This window comes from Plodia interpunctella, chromosome 16, assembly GCF_027563975.2.
Source record: "Plodia interpunctella isolate USDA-ARS_2022_Savannah chromosome 16, ilPloInte3.2, whole genome shotgun sequence".
Taxonomy (NCBI): domain Eukaryota; kingdom Metazoa; phylum Arthropoda; class Insecta; order Lepidoptera; family Pyralidae; genus Plodia; species Plodia interpunctella.
Genome location: NC_071309.1, coordinates 2,931,769 through 2,951,945, shown reverse-complemented (window position 1 = coordinate 2,951,945; position 20,177 = coordinate 2,931,769). Strand labels below are relative to the sequence as shown.

The 20,177-nt window shown below is 39.8% G+C and overlaps 1 protein-coding gene across 6 annotated transcripts in view; it reads left to right on the top strand.

Moving 5' to 3' along the window:
* The window catches only part of LOC128676233 (protein turtle-like), a 54,995-nt gene extending 35,605 nt beyond the window's left edge, over positions 1-19,390 (top strand). For 2 of the 6 annotated variants that reach the window (XM_053756236.2, XM_053756235.1), the window contains exons 3-17: positions 4,055-4,180; positions 4,891-5,033; positions 6,580-6,726; positions 7,039-7,174; positions 7,378-7,619; positions 8,539-8,809; positions 9,069-9,400; positions 9,631-9,822; positions 10,060-10,281; positions 10,686-10,794; positions 11,262-11,345; positions 12,093-12,278; positions 12,698-12,925; positions 14,499-14,568; positions 14,757-19,390. In XM_053756236.2, the coding sequence (XP_053612211.1) occupies positions 4,108-4,180; positions 4,891-5,033; positions 6,580-6,726; positions 7,039-7,174; positions 7,378-7,619; positions 8,539-8,809; positions 9,069-9,400; positions 9,631-9,822; positions 10,060-10,281; positions 10,686-10,794; positions 11,262-11,345; positions 12,093-12,278; positions 12,698-12,925; positions 14,499-14,568; positions 14,757-15,792 (3,471 nt within the window). In that variant the 5' untranslated portion in view covers positions 4,055-4,107 and the 3' untranslated portion in view covers positions 15,793-19,390. Of the gene's footprint in view, positions 1-284; positions 1,029-4,054; positions 4,181-4,890; positions 5,034-6,579; positions 6,727-7,038; positions 7,175-7,377; positions 7,620-8,538; positions 8,810-9,068; positions 9,401-9,630; positions 9,823-10,059; positions 10,282-10,685; positions 10,795-11,261; positions 11,346-12,092; positions 12,279-12,697; positions 12,926-14,481; positions 14,569-14,756 lie in introns of all 6 variants that reach the window. The other 4 variants (XM_053756237.1, XR_008405393.1, XM_053756238.1 and 1 more) reach the window with 4 other exon arrangements.
* Positions 19,391-20,177: the final 787 nt, after the last annotated feature.

The following is a 20,177-nucleotide window of genomic DNA, read 5'->3' as shown; positions in this document are numbered from 1 at the left end:
CCATCTCGTTTGCACCTGCTTCGATCAATCTGCAATCCATTACTATATGTGTCGTTACATTGTTCTTTAATTTCTAGTCTTTTTATGTAATTTTGTTAAATACCTTTAATTATATTTTCCACCTACTATTGGTCAAAGAACTCATTCATCGCCTTCAGATTCAAAGCACCGCTAAGTACTTACTTATATAGATAATAACATAGCTAATATAAGTTATATCATATATTTAAAGTAATAACCACATAATGTGCTATTCATAAACACATAGCCAACAAAATCTTCAGAAATAGATCTCGTAGTGAAGCTATTTCGCAAACTGAACAAATAGTGCTCCGAGCTACTGCTACGAGATTCGCTACGAGACGGCCGAGTGCTACGCTCTCTTGCTCTAAAACGCTGCTGCTACGACAATGCTTAAAATAAAATGTGCAGTGTATTTTTAAATATATCCCTGTTAAAACATAATAACTGAAAAGTTAAAGTTAATATTGTAGTTATAGCTAAATATACCTACTTATCTGCACTTGAACCAGAAATATACATTTATTCAGGAAAGGGAAAGTAAAAAGTTAAATCTCGGTTTGCATTTCCAATTTAAAAATAGACGGGCATACATAGAATTCCTGGATGACGGCTATTACGGGGTACCGAATATCGACGTGTGAGACGACAGCGAGGAGGTCGCGACGAGCACGTGAGCTGAACCCGGGACCATTCACCGCTAACCACTCAGCGATGCCCGACGCGGGTTCTGTTCCGTCTCTTTTTGTCTCTCCCTCTGAGTATCTGTTGTCGCCGCGTGCAAACGGCTGGGAGCGAGGATGCGCGCGCATCGATCAATAGTTGCGCGGGTGCGGGCAGTGGCCAGCCCGCCGCGCGACGCCTCGCACGCGCCCGCCGACGTCGCGAGCCCATGACCGCCCTCCACAGATGACGGAGCCCTACACCCGCCGAACTCTTCGAAGCAGCCCTGAAGCCACGCCAGCGACCGCGCGACCGACCTCGCAACCCTCCCGCGCGACGACAAGGTAGGAGATCGATAGCGGCCGTCGCAGCCTCCTCTGACTTCAGGGCGTGCGCCACCAGCCTGTACCAGAATCGGCAGTACATAACATAGTTAGCATCTGAAATACTGGCAGCTCGTCATTTCCAAAAATAGATTAAAAATATCTCGAATGGAGCAGCTATGAAAAAAAAATTGTGAGTTTTACTTTTTTTTTTAGTAAAAAAATGTGCTCTACATTCTGAAGCACGAAATGAAAACTGTAAAATGAAGTGAAAAGTCGACTTACGGACCTAGTTTTAGGGTTGCTATAATTTTTATTGATAAAATCTTGGTGCTAAAGAAAATATACTTTGATAAATTACTTATGACGTCATACTATAAAATGGGCTTTTCGTATATCGAATAGCATATAAATGTAGATGAGTATAGTATATATACATCAACATATTTATATGAGTAAATAATATGTAGGTACATTTTCGAAAAGACAACCGTTTTCGTCTTCATTTTACTTTCGTTCGTGGCCTTTTGCTCTCAGTCCGTCTCCAGCAAGTTAGCCTTCCTGTAATTTTGAATAAATGCAATAAGTTTTGTAAAAAGGACTTCAGAATATTAATATATTCAAAAAAAGAAATCAAAATTTCTTTATTTTTTTCTCCACAATCTAAACACTAACCACTCAGCGATGCCCGACGCGGGTTCTGTTCCGTCTCTTTTTGTCTCTCCCTCTTTTAGTATATTATCATCAACATTAAATTAGGATTAGATAGAGCTAATGACCCGATGCCAAACCTAGCGCAGGTTTGGCATCGGGGTGGAGCTGCGGTCAAAAGCTCAGCTTTGTTATATTTCCTGGCTTTTTACGTGAAGATTCAGGTAAAGCAGAGGCTCACGATATCCGTTTTTCTAAATCCATAATTCCCTCGTAAGTCGGATAAATTCTTTCCTCGCACATAAACTCTAAAATATAATTCGGCATTGGATTAATTCTGCGGTTGAGATCGCAATCTGAAAATCGATAAGGCTATCTAACTGTGCTGGCTTCTTCCTACATTCAAAATAAATGGTGAGACCAAAACACAATGGGAAAATGTTTCCTATATCTGTTGAATTGTACCTAGCCTGCCAACTGTGGGAATTTTGAGATATAAATTCTATTTGGCGTAACGATTTAATACAAGGCGCTTACAGCTTACAAAAAATTATAGAACGAAACCATATGGAAACATGGTAAATAGGAAATCAAATGCGAAAACAGGAGGTCCACCTGTAAAGGTTTCCATATGGCTCAAATGAGCGATATTGGAGTCCATAAATTGTTGTAGATTTTTTGGATTGGACAGCTTTTTGAGTCCAAAAAGTTCATATTAAAATGTTTAATTTTAGATTTATAGATTACAAATAATCATGGGAATTATAGCTAAATATCCAAAATATCCAAAACACAAGGTCTCAGATGTTTATCTATAATTATGTGCTTACTTATATGTTAACATATAGTATCGTTAAGTTAGTTTACCATAACAAAAGTCGCAAACCTAAGTTTAAGGCTGTGTGATTTGTGGTACCTATATATCATCCCGGAAAAGTACTGCTTGGTAAATTCACGTAAGCGAAGTCGCTAGTAAGTGCTAGCTTCATTTATAATATTAAAATAGGATGGTATAGTTTCGTAAAAGACTGCAGCAGAATCAGCGATGTCGTGACGTAGCACAATTACTTGTTGGTCTCCGTATAAATAGAACAAGGACAATATTGCTTTCATGTTCCATTCCACGCGTATATGCTTGCTTATATACTGAACAGTGCCGTGTTAACTATGGAGTCATTTATTTTTCTAGTCAACTGATTAAATCAGAAATGGCCCTACTTACAAGGTAAGTCCGGAAAAAATAATGTCTTCCTGTTTCTAAATAAAATAATCCCAAAGGGCCTTTGAAAAAACTTTATAATAAGTTTACACGAGTAAAAGAGAGTTTAACTTAAGGAGGAGGGTTCCGCATTCTAAATTACTCCTTACTAAATATAAATGCGAAGTTTTCGAGAACTGACAGTTGTTTACTCTACCTACGTACTACTGAACAGATTTTGATTAAATTGTTGTAATTCCTACATTGTTAGGGGATATTAATTTTGGTTTCTAACATGAAGATTGTAAAGATATGTTATTATAGATCAATCTCTATCTATATATACAACTACATAGTTGGTCGGAGACGCAATCCCTTCGATCATATCTATTCTGCAAAACGGAAAAAATTGTGGGTTTGATACAATTTTCATCTCGAGTTCCATTCTCACAACCAGTTGGTCGGTTTGGTTGAACGGAGTAAAATCTGCGGGCTAAATGTGTAACTCAATATTCTAGGGCACCGAGAAAGAATAGTCATATTTAGGTAATTACCTATTTGTGTAATTTTAATTAATTTTTTTTTGTTTAATAAAGCATCCTAAATTAAAAATAAATACTTGCTTAATTATTATAATTCCCAAATTCCAAATAACACATTGAAATGGGTTAAACGCGGATACATAAACTGAATTTAGGAATTATACAGGCCGTGTACGTCCTTCGTCATTCATTTTCAATAATAATATAATGTTCATGCCTATTATTTGTCCACTCCTCCTAGCATTGTCACAGTGCCCATGAGACCAAATTGAACTCATTATGTGTCTAACCAGCCGTATTATGTGTTCAAAATCGATTAATTTATATCAATGAACATGGCAGGGCAACGGTGGCTTAATGGATGGATGTTTTATCTACATTTACTTAACTGTATTATATGATTATAATATACTTATCAAGTTTATTCCGGGTTCCGCACCTGAAAAAAAAACAAATCTTTTTTTCTTTCAATTATTATTTCTAATTTTGATCATCATAATTCATCTGAACTGATAAATAAAAACTGATACATAGATAGATGAATCTTTACAAATACAAATTTGAAGGTATAAAACATCTTAATGAAAAACACAAGGAAAATAAGTACGAAGTGTAAAAAGAGACACAAATGAGTGTTGATGATATTCGTTTCGCAGGTGATGCATCGAGGATGAGTCGCCGCGCGCGGCCGTGACATGGGAGCGCAGGCATGGGCTGGCGCGCCGTGCACCCGCCGCACATCGCCGCCGGCTTGTTGTTGTTGCTGCTCGGTAACCTGCCAGGTGAGAGACTTATCACCACAGACAATTGACCTACCTTCTTGATTCCTACTGTCGAATTTAGAAACGCCTCCTCGGGGGGCTGAAAGGTGCGGGGAGGAAGGGCCGCGATGTAGCTTGACGTCGTCAAGATGCAGGGCAGATGGTATAACCATCTAGATTTCCGACAACCGTACGAAGTGAAGAAGAAAAGTAGGCAAGCGGAGCCTGGGCTTAGATGCTTTACGATTGAGGAAACAACCTATACATATAGCTTTCAGGTAGAGAGAGGTAATTTGCTAGGTTAGAGTCAAGAAGAAAGCAGACAACAGGCTGATGACGAAGAAAATTCAAGACCAAGACCTAGTGACATAAAGAGAACGAGACATGTGACTAAGGAGTCGAGGGCAAGCAATATGTTCCACTTTAAACTGCAACTGGCTTATCGTCGTGCATAATTAAAATAACAACAGGTGTTATTGAAGTACAAACGCATACGTAGCAGACTTGTAAAACAGGCAGGTGACCTAATATCCCAGGAAGCAACAGGTTTGAATATTGCCATTTTATTTATACTGTCTTGCTTAGCTCTATGGCTACTAAATCATTCAGTTCCATTGAGTCAATCTTCATATTTCTTTCATATGATACCTATCACTGGATAGTACACAGCCTATGTTTCTGCCCACTCAATAAGGGAATCGTAAATTAACAGTAACAACTTTGTGTACCAGTGACCTGCCACCAAGACCACCAAGATGCAGTGCACATCACGGCGATCCTCGGCGAGAGTGTCGTGTTCAACTGCCAGGTGGACTTCCCCGAGGACGTCCCCGTGCCGTACGTGTTGCAGTGGGAGAAGAAGGTAGGCGAAACGGTACGGCAGTCCACACTCCACTCTTACAAATACTACGCTGCTCATCTTCCGTGTGTTTTTGTTCAGTAGAGGACGGCTCGTCCCCCCGACGCGCCTCGGACTGTAAAGTATATGTCTCTGGACTGAGACTCGTGTCGTGACGTGGTAACGCGGCGCCGCGGGCCGGGGACGCCGCCCCAGCGCCCTCGCCCCGCGCGCGCCCCTCGCACGCCTTTTATGTATCTGCCTCTTCTTCGTATTGCCTGGTGTACGTTCCGCGCCGTCCCGACAGGGCGACAACACCACAGTGATAAAGGCCTTCAAAGCGAGTCCGAGAGAGCAGCAGACCCCCGTTAGATACGATCATACACAACACTGCCACTTTACATATACAATAAGATTTTTTTCGATCTTATATTTTATTTTGGGTGCACTATACTTTCGAGATAGCCTGAGCACGGCTTCCTCGGCTGACACGGGCACGGGGCAGCACTTCCCCCACTCGCACTGGCGGCGGTTCTGTCTGTTTCTCTCTTCCTGTGGCTGTGGTCTTCTACCACGCTCTATCTGCAGTAGTTTAAAGTTATAACAAGTATTTTAACGAAATATACAGAAATCAACAAGTTCAATACTATATACATGCACATACATTAATCATTTAGTTGGTGCACATAGATTTTTGTTTTATGTAGCATTATGACATTTTGCATGCCTCATCCAAACTTGCATTACGATCACAATGATTGCATCAGGTAACTCCAAATCTATTCACATAAGTAAATAGGTATTCGTATTCATGTATCCCATTCCAAGTTTAATTTTAACATTATGCATGATTTTATAATCGTTTATTTTGCAATACTTTGTAAGAGCAAAAATATTTACCATTTAACATTTTACAAATTTCTATATATTTGTCAAAAGCTCTATTTTGCTTTTACAAGATTCAAGATTCAGTATGAAACCAAAAAGAAATCCTCATTCATTAACTTGATGTGTTTAAGAAAATAATTGTTATCCAATCTATTCTTTTTGATTTCATCAACACAGTTGTTGTAAGTATATATAGGCGGTTGCACATTTGAAATACAATATGAACATGTGAAATTCTGAATTATACTAGACTGGTTAGCTAAACATGACATAGTTAAGATCAACATGAAAATGTTGGACGCGTCATGTATCGAATGTCCAGCTGCCATACTAATAGAGATAGTAGAACAATAGCAAAAAGTAGCATTATTTAATTAAATATGTATAACAAATGTAAGTTTATGTGTACGTAGCTTATTGTTCGATGTAGCATTTGTTTTTGTTATGTAATTGTGGTGTATGTTTTGCGATCCGGTTTATACTGCCCGCATTCTGAGTATGGAAACCACCTGTGTTTTAGAATGGAAAGACTGACCAACGATGCTCCCGAGTATATCAAAGGCCATATTTATCTCAGGTGCATCAAATATTTTAAAATTGCTTTATCGAAATCGCAAAACAAACGTTACAATTCAGTGGTATCCTCGCTCGCGCCAGTTAAAGATTGAGTCTAATGATGTTGTTTGGGATGTAGGGACAGGACATTCCGATCTACATCTGGTACGAGAGCTACCCGACCCACAGCGGGGAGGGGTACGAGGGCAGGGTATCGCGCGTGGCACAGGACTCCCCATACGGAGCCGCCAGTCTCAACCTCACCAACATTCGAGAGTCGGACCAGGTATTACAACTTTTCATACAGAGAACTAATGGGAATCTATGATGACTTTTACAAGATTTTGCAGTTTAACTTGTCTCAAGTGTTCTCACTTGTTTGATCTCATGTTAGATAGAGCTGATGTGATCAAAGAACTCTTTGATCTAATGGAGACGAAATAAATCAAGCAAAACACGAGATTGACATAGACAGGTCCTAAATAAACGTTTTCAAATAAGTTTTCATACTATCTATAGTTATATACCATAACGTATGTAAAGATGTTATACAATTCTGAGCCTCCATGACTATTGTAACATCTGTTATGTTCAACAGGGCTGGTACGAGTGTAAGGTGGTGTTCCTCAACCGGTCCCCCAACCAGCACAAAAATGGCACTTGGTTCCACCTGGACGTGCACGCGCCACCGCGCTTCTCCATCACACCGGAAGACATTATATACGTTAATTTAGGTAACGTGTTATAATATTTATGCATTAATCGCATATAACTTTTCCCTAGCTGACTGTTATAGTGCTGAAATTACTGGGCATATAACGCTGTAATTAGTAAAAATACAGGTAATTCTGATATTATACTAGTAAAGAAGGGTAGACATACACACTGTTACTCAAGTCTAGCTAAATATTAGCAATGACACTAATAACATTTTCAGGAGACGCTATCATCCTCAACTGTCAAGCTGAGGGCACGCCGACGCCCGAAATCTTGTGGTACAAGGATGCGAATCCCGTGGAGCCATCAGGAACCGTCGGCATCTTCAATGATGGCACGGAGCTCCGCATCAGCAACATCAGACACGAAGATATTGGAGATTATACTTGTATCGCGCGCAATGGCGAGGGACAGGTGTCGCACACAGCGCGCGTCATCATCGCAGGCGGCGCCGTCATCACTGTAAGTTACCTTTGTAACGTCGCTATATGACCGTCGTTTGTTTGTCTGTTTGAAACATTTATGGGAGAAGAAAACACATAGACACAAGAAACAGAAAAAGCACTAGACTGAAGGGATTTCTTCCAGTCAACCGGCAGAAAAGACATTTTAAAAATAGTTAAGTAGTCATGTGATATTATGACTATTTACACCAGCGTTAGATACATATACACTCAATACACCCGCGTACTCTAGAGGTTGTAGAATAAGCGCTGCCATGGTTTTCTCTAGACTTCAAACAGAGCATGAAAAGATTCATTCAGGAACGTGTGACACACCTGGTGTTGTAGCAGGTGGGCTGCATGCTTGTTTGAAGTATATAATAATAATAAATGCGATACTCTAAGCAAATAATGTTGAAAAGAAACAATAACGTCCTGTAACTGCATTTAATGAAGATCATGTTAAACTTTGGTTCACTGAGTAAACTCAGATATCATAAAACGTTATAAACTGTGGTTGCAATTAAATAGGTGATAATTAAATTAGATCCCACATAGGTTGGGTAAATTATGAATCCGTTCATGAATATTTCCTTTTTGTATTGTTACGATCGCCACTTTACGATCGTGGGAAATTTCTACTACATTGGTTACTACACTATCAATTTACTATGATTATGAGCATGCTCTTTAAATGTTGTTCTAACTACTCTTTGTACATAATTTATATATTTACATCTTTTGAATATATGGTCGTGAAAGTGATTGTATCTAATATAGATTAGACATACCTACACATATCTTCATTGCAATAAATAATCGTACGTAATATAATGAATTTACTGACATCACATTATAAATCTTTATCTAAATGACTTTATGTAAATAACCCTATAATATTTGTTCTTGGACAATTATCAAGAAACCTAATCTTTCAGATGCCTCCAACGAACCAGACAAAGTTAGAAGGAGAGAAAGTACAATTTTCATGTGAAGCTAAAGCCTTACCCGGCAATGTGACAGTGAAGTGGTTTCGTGAGGGCGCTCCCGTGGCCGAAGTGGCTGCCTTGGAGACCAGAGTCACGATCCAGAGGGACGGAGCGCTGGTCATCAACCCGGTGGCTGCTGACGACTCTGGACAGTACCTCTGTGAGGTCTCTAATGGAATTGGAGACCCGCAGAGCGCTTCTGCATACTTGAATGTTGAATGTAAGTACTCTAAAATGTAATTCAAATAATTATTTAGATGCGAGTAATACGACCCGTGTGTTGCGTATTTTAAAATTCATGTTTACCTAGATATCTAAAGGAAATATATTGTGTGAATAATTTAATTCACATACTGTCATACTCTGTATTTTCAGAATTAATTTCAAGATAATTGCTTGTTATCTTTGAGTCGCATATGAGAAATCTGACACCTATAACAGGGCTGGTTCATTATGCTGTATTTACGTTGAATTCGCAGACCCCGCCAAAGTGACATTCACACCGACCGTGCAATACCTGCCGTTCCGCCTGGCGGGGGTGGTGCAATGTTACATAAAGGCGAACCCTCCGCTACAGTACGTGACCTGGACGAAGGACAAGAGACTTCTGGAGCCGTATCAGACGAAAGATATAGTGATAATGAACAACGGGTCTTTGCTGTTCACGCGCGTGAACCAGAATCATCAAGGCCGGTATACTTGCACGCCGTACAACGCGCAGGGCACGCAAGGATCGTCTGGACCAATGGAGGTTCTAGTTCGAAAACCGCCAGCATTCACAGTGGAACCAGAGCCATTATATCAAAGAAAGGTTTGTTGAAGATTTTTGTTAGTTTTGGGTCATAATTAGAAAAAATCATAAATCTAAAGCCTTAGGTAGTAAATTGTGTTCAATGTGACATGGCAAATATAGTGGCTTCATTATTATTGAGAGACGTAAGGTAAATTATTAATGCACAATCTTTTCCCAAAATACCCACCCTATCGAAACACTCACACAGTATAGAACTAAACAGAACATCATCCGAATATATTTGTCAGGTGGGCGAGTCAGTAGAGATGCATTGCGAAGCGCAAGAAGCGGAGGGCACACAGCGGCCCAGCGTGACGTGGCGGCGACGGGACGGGCTGCCGCTGCAGAAGAATCGAGTGCGCGCACTTGGTGGGAACATCACAATAGACACGCTTAGAAGACAGGACTTCGGCATCTATCAGTGCGTCGCATCTAACGAGGTAAATATTTAACATTGTATTTACAAGTGTTGAAAATTGGGAACAAATAAATAAATCTCGATATAAACTTTGAGAAGAATGAGGTCGTAATTTAAAAAAAAGTGTTTTACCATATGACATTGATTTGACCAAGATTTGACGCAGTTTGAAAAAAAAAAGATTTATGTGGTTAGCCCATGTAACGGTTTATGATTCCACAAATACATGAATTATTTCAAGTCCAAACATTTCTTCCAGGTGGCAACAATAGTAGCGGACACGCAGCTAGTTATCGAGGGCACGCAGCCGCACGCGCCGTACAACCTATCAGGAACGGCGACGGAGTTCCAGGTGACGCTGCGTTGGCAGCCCGGGTACGCGGGCGGCCCGGACTACAAGCAGGACTACACCATCTGGTACCGCGAGGCTGGCTTCTCTGACTGGACCAAAGTGCCCGTTACACCCTCTGGAGCTACTTCTGTGAGTTGAACATACTTTGTATATACGTTTAATGGTAAAACAAAAAATATGTTTATCATCCATCCATCGCTTTTTTAGAAATTATAAATGATCTGAGAAAATTTTTGGGCTTGCCTAAGCAAAAACTAAAATAAAACTGTTCTAAGCCATGAACCTAAATATGAGCAGATGTAATAATGAGTGTTATTTTTGGCCACTATGTGCTTTTACTTTATTTATTGCTATCTTAATAATTAATTAAAACTATTATTCCTTTACCAATGTAGATTTATTAGTCATCGAAAAGATCCTTGCGTAATATATCTCTGGATAACAGAGGCAAAAAATTTTAATCTTAAATATTTAGGCTGATCATATTATAATAGATATTTAAGCTTAGGATATTGTTATGATTTATATTTTAGGTCACAATAAACCGGCTGCAGCCTGGCACAACCTACGAATTCCAAGTGAACAGCAAGAACACCATCGGGGAAGGGATGATGAGCAAGACGATAACGATTCGAACATTAGGTACGTACCTGATTTTTCTCTAAAATGTTTGACGGTATTTGGTATTTTGTAGGGTTTTGTAAATAACTCATGGGTTCTAGATCGATTGGTGATTGGTTTCAAAATTCCTTCCTAATACACTGTTTTCATTTAAATGTTTCGGGTTAAGGATGTTTATTGGTTGTTTGATCTACTATTACAAATTATTGCTCAAAAAATGAAGAAATCACTCCAAGAACATATTTATTACGTATCAATATTGATAAACTGCAAATAATTGATAACCTAAGCATTTATGCGACTGAAAATATAGTCGACTTTTCAGTCAATAAATAAATCACATGTGAGTGATCCATATAAAACAGTTCCTGCATTATTATGGCCAGGAATAAGTAAACAATTGTAGACGTGACGAAGTGTTCCCAGAGATGTAGTTGTAGATAATGCGGGGATGAGTGTGTCTACTAACAATGTGTTACTTTTTGTAGATGTAGGCGCCAAGCCGAAAGCTCCGGCCACGCCGGCGGGGCCCGTGGACGAAAAAGTTTTTCCAAATGCACCTGAAGGCTCGGGTACACTCACATGCACATTACTCTCTGTAACACTGCCTTACTAACAGCTTAGTAGAATCGATAACTGTTGTATGCTTGCTTGTATGTCTTAAATTATACGGCTAGAGATAGATAAATTAATACAGAGCCAAAAATATCTGTAAGATATTTTTTTATCGGTAAATGCATGCTATTAAAACTAAATTTAAAATGAGTTGAATAATTCAGGGTTCCCACTGATAATTCCCATACGTGTTCTGATTTTTTTTCATCTCATTGTTTTATATTTTATATTTATTTATATATTCACATATTAGTATATATTTATGGTTAAAAAAAAACCTTTGCCTTATACTTAAGTAATACCCTGTACATTGTACACTCTTTCACTATAGACTGCTAGCATTCTGGGTCTGGTCTTCTTAGGGGAAGGCTTGCTTGTCTACTTTTATTTTCAACTATCATATATCTACAGGAAGTAATTTTAATTATACTTCTTTTTGAATTGTGTATATTACTGTGTGCACAAATTGTTGTAAAATCGTACGGGCTTACTATCATATCTTAATGCGATCCAGTTTAGGACCTAAACTGATCTGATCGATCTGATTTGTTCCTAAATTGAACTGCGCTACATTGGAATCGTTCCATAAAAGTTGATGGTAAGCCTGCTGATGACATTTTCAAACATAAAAAGTGTGTCAAATGTTATGTGGTGTCCAAAAAGTTATCTTACAGAGGAATAATCAAGACTTATCTGGCATATAGGTCCAAAGTCGGGTCCGCCTCGCAACCTGACGGTGACAGAGGTGCACAACGGGTTCCTGATCACGTGGCAGGCGCCGCTGGAGCGCGCGCAACTGGTGCAGTACTACACCATCAAGTACCGAACTGACGCGCAGTGGAAGACTCTTAACCGCGGACAAATCCGCCCGGAGGAGACCAGCTATCTAGGTAACCATTTTACTTTTGAAAAAAGGAAGACCGACAGCTACTAGTGGAAATCGTCTAAATATTATTTAAACAGGATTTTATTTCAATAAATAAATACTACTGACATTACAACCAGATGGAAAGACTTAAATTATTTTCTATTCATAACAATATTTCTTCAACAAATCTTATCAATATACAAATCAATTGAAGCGGTTTAAAATGGAATGATCATTTATAAATTCACTCATTTGAAATAATTATATCCGATTAAGATCTTGATACGACTATTTTCGAAAACGGATATATATATATATATATATATATATATATATATATATATATATATATATAAAATAATTACCCATAGATATTTTGACGAGTGATGATATTTCTCTTGTATACATACTTATTCAAGCCAATACAATTTGTTATTCCAGTCAAGAATTTAGTCGGCGGGCGCACGTATTACTTCCGAGTGTTGGCGAACTCCGCCACCAGTTACGAGAGTTCTGAAGAGGTGAAGTTCCCCGTCCCGGCGCGGGTGAAACACAAAGCTATAACGGCGGGGGTAGTGGGCGGTATACTCTTCTTCATCGTGGCGATCATCCTGTCCGTGTGTGCGGTGAAGATCTGCAACAAGCGCAAGCGACGGAAGCAGGAGAAAGGTGAGAGGTTCATGGTGCGTTGTGGGCGGTGGCTATGGTAATGTTTACATCAAAGCCGGTTAGACCGAATCCGTATGCAGCACGTGTTAACGTGCGCATACCACTAACGTTGTTATTATACTGGATTAATACAATACTACCTGTGTGACTTATTATTTTTCATATATGACACGCGTTTCGTATGCGTACAATTCCATACAATCTGCATATGGGTGTGACCCGGCCTTAAGATGTAAATGATATCGATGTCACCGCCCGGTCGTGCCGCTTGCCCGCTCCCCTTGTGCGTCGCTTACAGAATGTGGCCTATATAGTAGTCTGGTGATATAGAATAGCCGATGAAATAATGAAATAAATATCGATAAAGACTTAACTCAGTTTTCGACCACACATAAGTAAAAGTTTCACTGACTCGGCAGAGTTATTTAGAAAAAAAATTGAGTGAATAGTTAGGTAGTAAATATTTACTTGTATCTACTCGTATTTTCTCACTGGGTGAGAGTTTTTGAATATAAAGTGTGGATTTGTTTAATTAAAAAACCAAATAATTTGGCAAACTCGAGCTTGCATTTCTTGAAGTTAATATATATGTTTGTGTTGCATTCTGTAAGTGACGTCAAGTCAGTTGATGTCTTTTGTATGAAAAGACAACTAGCTTACCATATTGTCGGTAAAAAAGCAAATCATTTACCATTTATTCGATAAAATTAACTGACACGTATTATATTCGATTTTTGACCGACTTCCAAAAAAGGTGGAGTTATGTTTTCGAGTGTATATATTGTTGTTTGTTGTTTATGTATGTTCAACGATATCTCCGTGGTTCAATTTTTTTTGTTTGAATGAGTATACTCGCTGGAGTGGTCCAATGTTTCATTCTCTTTCTTATAAAAGAAATACGAAGCAATGAGTGAATGAAATATAAATTGTGTCAGTTATTAACTTTGATGTTATAGTTAGGTATGTATATTATTTTGCATGTGTATTGTGTGTGATTTTTTTGTGAAACGTTAACACATTGCATGTTATGTTTGAAAGATTTATAGACATTGAATTGAACAAATTTATAATTTTTTTATGGTTTATAATACTTAGTAATGATATACATTTTTTAATGTAGGTGTTGGGAGTATTTTTTGTTTTCTGCTTATGAAATTTTTTTGGAAGGTAATTAATTAAATGTGAATATTTTATTTTGTTTAATTTCTCATGTAATCATGTCATTTAATGTATAATACTGGAACAGACTTGAAAAATTTACACTAATCGTTAGTAACTCACCCGTCACGATATACGTAGCTTAGCTTAGAAAAGCTATTTTCCTTAGATGTACTTAACATAATTTCGCTGTCATAAGTTGCAGTGGGTGTGGGTAAGAAGATGTATATAGGAATCATGGAATTTTCAAGTCTGGTACCAGTCCCAACATAAGCTTTGAGATTGACAATATGGTAGGTATGTGGTGTCGGTTGGTGGTGGGGGTAGTGGGGGGTGAGGGGTGCGGGCGGCGGTGAGGGGTGCGGGGCAGAGCAGCGAGACACTGCAGTAATGTTCAGAAATTATCCGGTTGCAGCATACAACATGGTAGCCGCGCGCCTGACCGACCTGCGCGCCGCTGACAGCACTCAAGTGCCTTTTAAAAAGTAAGTTCTTCACGGTATTTTAGTTCGATTAATGTTATTCTGTCTTTGCTAATAATTTTAATACTGATCTCTATTCTGTTTCCGCCGCTTATAGGAAATCAGGTTGGTTTATAAAAGTTTTTATACAACGTCGTAAATTCTGTGCGTCTAATTCCATCCTTTATGTATTATATCGTTCTTCATTACAGATTTAGAGAAAGCGGAATATCGGGTATAGTGCAGTGTTTGCGTTTCACTGCCAACTGGGTGTGGCCGCCGTCGCGGTGCGGTGGCGAGGTGCACTACTGGCAGGCGGCGGCCCCCTCTCCCCCGCCCTCCGCGTCCTCCGCCTCGCCCGCGCCCTCGCTCGCGCCCTCCTCCTCCGACGACGGCGGCTTCCTGCCGCGTCTGCGCGCGCCACTGCAACCCTCCGCCGCGCCGCCTCTGTTTCGCGCCTCGTCCCCCACGCTGGCCCTCCACTGGCCGCCCTGGCCGCCGTGGCCACCCTGGGCCGCGGCCTGGACGCCGTGGTCCCCGCTGCACGTATCGGACCTCAGCTCCGTGCCGTTCCCGAGCTCGGCGGACGGCTCGTTCCCGACGCCGCCGTCCCCGTTCCGGCTGCGCACGCTCCGGCTCGAGGCGGCGGCGCGAGCCGGGGCCGCGAGGCCACGCGCTCGCCCGCAGATGAGGCACGCGAGGCCGCGCACCATCGCCGAGCTGCCGCCGCCGCCGCACGAGGCCTCTCCAGAGAGCCGCAGCTCGTCGAGCGGGTTCGGCAGCAAGAACGCATCGTCTTCGCAGCACAACCGCAGCAGCCGCACGGGCAGCTTGGCGGAGTGGCGGCCGCCACCGTACCGGCCGCCGCCGCCGGCGCCGGCACCGCGTCCGGGCTCTAGCGCGGGCGAGGCGGTGGATGCGGGGTCGGTGGACGTGCACTACGAGTGGGACCGCGCCACGCGCACGCCCACGCCGTCCACGCCGGAGCGACCGCGCCCGCGGCCCTCGCGAGACGACGTGGAAGCGAGAGTGCGAGCCATGAAGGAGGAGTTTCTGGAGTTCCGCAAGCGTCAGGCGCTCCGCCGCCGCTCGCCGGAGCCGCTTGGCGCGCCTCCGCCGCTGTCGCAGCAGCCTCCGCTGTCGTTGTTGCCGTCGCTGTCGCAGCAACCCCCGCTGTCGCTGCTGCCGCCGCTGTCGCAGCTGCCGCCTCTCCCGCTGTCTGCCGCGCCCGCTGAAACCGTCTGTTAACATCCTGCACTATCCGCAGACCCCACCGACCCCATCAGTTCCTGTAGGAAATCATTTCTTTTGAACGCGCTCATTGACGTTGTCTAAGTAAAATGATGTCGATATAAAATAGAGTTAAATGTTCAAATGAGTCTGACGATCATCAGATTTTGAGTTCCGAACGAACATCGCTTGATCTCTAGATACAATTAGTGAAAACGATCAAATGCCTACGCTATAAGTACTAAGTCTGAATAATTGATTTGACTTTATCACACATCCGCCTAGCGTTAAAAATTGGGCACGCGTAGCTATCCTTTATCCTTACATGATATAATTAGCCCTCGATTGTATACTTACTATCATTTAAGTAACGCAGCCTGATCCCGTTAGACGAGGGCAACACTTCGAAGTAGATAATGATTTGATACGTTCACTGTTCAAGTAGTGTTAATTCAAAAATCCCACCTAAACACCGGTGCGCGGGGACCGCGGCCGGTGCTTTTATAAAATAATTAGGTTTAAATAGGAGCGACTGCAGTGAAGAAACTGCACGACTGTAATAAAATAACGTACGTATGTAAAGTGGATGCTGTGGCGTCAAGCCGCTCGCACTGTCTGCGTCAACTGTCTGAATTAATGTCAATTAAACAGTCGATAAGTGTATTTGTAATACAGAGTAAACGATATCGTGAATGTGACACAACTTGCCATAAGCTTCGAAGGACGTATGATGCGGTACACCACTGAGTCGAGCGCAGGCCGTGCGAGTCGGGCACGCACCTAAACGCTTTAGGTATGAGCGGGGAGGCATCCACGACACCGCTCATACCAACATTATATTGTAGTTATTATTATAATGATATAAATGAGGACGCGCGACGAGAGGGCGCCGGACGCTCCGCTACACGCGCCGCCGTCGCCCGCTTCTCCGCTCTGTTTATATATAATATGCAACAAAATAATCATAAGTAGACACTAGAATAATTATTGTAGATTGAAACAAAACATATAAACTAAAAATGATTTTACTATTGTTAAATGGTTTATTTTACGAGTACAAATTTATTAGTTTTATGTTATTGTATTTACCGTGTATAATTTAAAAATGTAAATATGTAAAAATATTAGATAACATACACTTATTTATTTAGGTATGGCATGATTGAGGTTCTGGACTCTTTGATAGCAGTACTGCACTCTAAAACTTTTTCACGACTATTAAAATTTTATTATCATACTACCCAATGTTACTTTAGGTTAATCTTTAATATTATGTACAAATCACTTGAGAAGTTGACTCTTCACCAGTGTTATGTTTTCAATGTTGTAACAGGTCGATGACTGGGTGTATACTTAGGTGATTGTTTTTACTTCGTTATTTATTTAAGTTTGGTGCCCACAAAAGGAATCTATGAATAATTCAATGAATGTGGCGTAAAAGCTTGTGCCTCTCGGTTCCTGGAGCAGCCCACCTGATATCGATCAGTCAAAACAAAGACTGTTTAGTGTTACGTTTGTTGATAGCTTTATTTCTCCCCTTGTCAATACGTGCTCTTTATTTTTTGAATGCACGTTATACATTTTTTGCTATGATTTATACCTACTTGTACAATTTTATTAAATATTATATAGTTGATATAAGAACCTCATAAGAAATAAGTATAAAAATGTACGCTTTAAAGAAATTGAAATAAATTACTCGTAACAAATAGATAGGTCTGTATGATAAGGAGTAGTTCTGATATGTGCGTATTGTGCGTGTATGAACGTTGAGAGTGGGCGGACGCAAGGGTGCGCGCCCTATCGACTAGTATCAATGACATGAATGGCGCAGCGCACATTCACTGCTGACGATATACGCACTATCCACGTGTAACGACACATATTGATACAGTTTTATTTATTATATAATTTCTAACACGTTCTTTAGATAAATCCCGCCATAGTGATACACATTAGAAAGTTAGGATCGATGACTCGTGCAATAATTTAGCAGCTGTTCAATAACATAATTATAAATAATAATTATGTCCAACATGCTCAATTTTTTCGACTGACCAACTGTAATGTATTGGTATGTTATTAACGATTAATAATTCGAAATACGATCGTGTAAAACGAACGAATTTATACTTCCGTGTAGTCAGTTTTGTATCGTATCGACGACGTTGAAGTTTACTTTTTGAAGACGCGCTAATTACGAGGTTTTTGAAAAATATGCCTGATTGGCTACCAATAAATAGACCCGTCGTTGGGATCAAACGAATATTGTACAAGTACTTAATATTGAAACTATCGTCGACTGTTGCAGTAGACAAGTCATGCACGTCGAAACTACAAACTTTTTAATACGGAACTTATATATATTTTGTCGTGGTATAATAAAACTTAAATGTAAATAACATTGATTATTTAATATGGCAAATTTCACAAACAAGCAGTATGCCCACGTTTATTTAAATCGCACGTTTGCGTAGGTACACCTTCGGCTAGATGATATATCTAGGTTTTATATGTAACACCGACCTGAGAACTTTCTTACAATAGAATCTAACACACATTTCAGCCATCTCTAAAGACATCGGTAATTTCTTAGGCAAACGTCGCCGATTCTATATGCTAGCTCTTCTATCCAAACCTATGTAGGTGTAGGTAGGTAGGCGTAGCAACACGATTTCTAAGACACAACGTACCTAATGCTAACTAGATTTAATTTTGTCACTTTATAATGTACCTACGAAAATAAGAAACAAAATTAATATATATAGCTCAAACCATGTGATATCTAGTCTTTTCCATTATAACAATTTCTTTATGTCCCGGGTTCTATTTTGGAGTGTATGACTGATCAAAATCTTTAATCTACATGGATGACTTTGTTTTTTTTTTCGACGAACTTTTAAGACAAAGCAATTAGATTCTTTATTCTTCACTTTGGTGTTGGTAAGTCATACTTTTCAAAATTACAGTTCCCGAAATTAATTTCGTCTTTTCACGAATACAGAATTAAATGGTGATGGCGTGGGTTCAATCATAAGTTGATATTAACACTAACAATATCTAGATCGCATTATTAGTCATAATAACGTTATATTCCAGAAAATACGACGAAACAGTGATTAATAAGCGTTTCAAAACATATAGTCTGAAGTCCTTCGACTTTTCTATAGACTAAAATGAAAAGATAGCAATACATTAGGCTAATGTAACTAAATCGTATGTATCAGTTTGTATAAAATAATGGAAAATAAGTAACAAAGTTATGTGCTCATTGGCATTTACGTTGAAGACGCGGAGGGGCACCAGAGACTTGTCCAGTCGGCACCTTCCTACATGTAAGGCATCCTGCACACTACAGTATCTCGGCACATAATAAACGATAAACTCGAACTTTTTTCAGATACAGCACGTTAACTGTAATCCGATAATTCCACCATAAGTTTGCCTCGTTGAGAACAAATGCACAAGCTACATTTTTTATAAATCGGATTATCAATTAATTTAATTTTTTTTAGAATATTTTTAGTTGTGTAAGTGTTGAGATCATGTGTTTACTGTGTAAGCACAAAAGGATTCAATTCAAAAAATAAAATACAATAACGTTGCTATGATTAAATTGTTGTTTTTGTTTTCCTATCTTCAGAAGGGAGATCTGGGCATCCTCCTTGAATGCACTATTTAAACAAAAGGTAGGTATGTACTTTAATCTTAAAAGCATTTGTTCCTGATTTTACCAGTTGCACTGGGACTCAGTTGGGAGCCAGTAGTAAATGGTATTTCCATCAATGGAAATCTGAAAGGGATGGGAGTTGTCCTACCAGTCTTGGAGAACCAAACTATAGCACTCATGTTAAATCGTATTACCTATACCTATCAATCAATCAATAAACTTCACTGCTAGATAATGACGGAGAAACATAATAAAAGTCATTTATTTTTTTGTACATGTATTGTAAGCATTCGTATGTAAATAAATTTATGCCATAATAAAAAAAGCGGACTGCAGGATCAATTTACATACGAAATGCGCGTTTGCATTGCTACTACATTTATGTAGGTTGGGTACCACAGGTACAAACAAAATTACAAACGGAAAGTCGTCAACCGATATCTTCTGAAAATTTAACTATGGTAATGTTATGATAATAGGATATGAACTGATAAAATATAGATAGACACACGCATTTTTCTTGTTAGTTACTTGAAACAAAAATGGACTACAACATCGTTACGTCGATTATATTACTGTTAATAGGTAGGTAATTTGATTATATAGATACAATAAAATATTACTACAAGAATAACTCATATAATATATTACAACTCATAGAAAGCAGTCGAGTTGACTATAGTTTCAACTCCATTGGGGAGTCCTTCTTAGAGCGATTGGTTTATTTTTATTG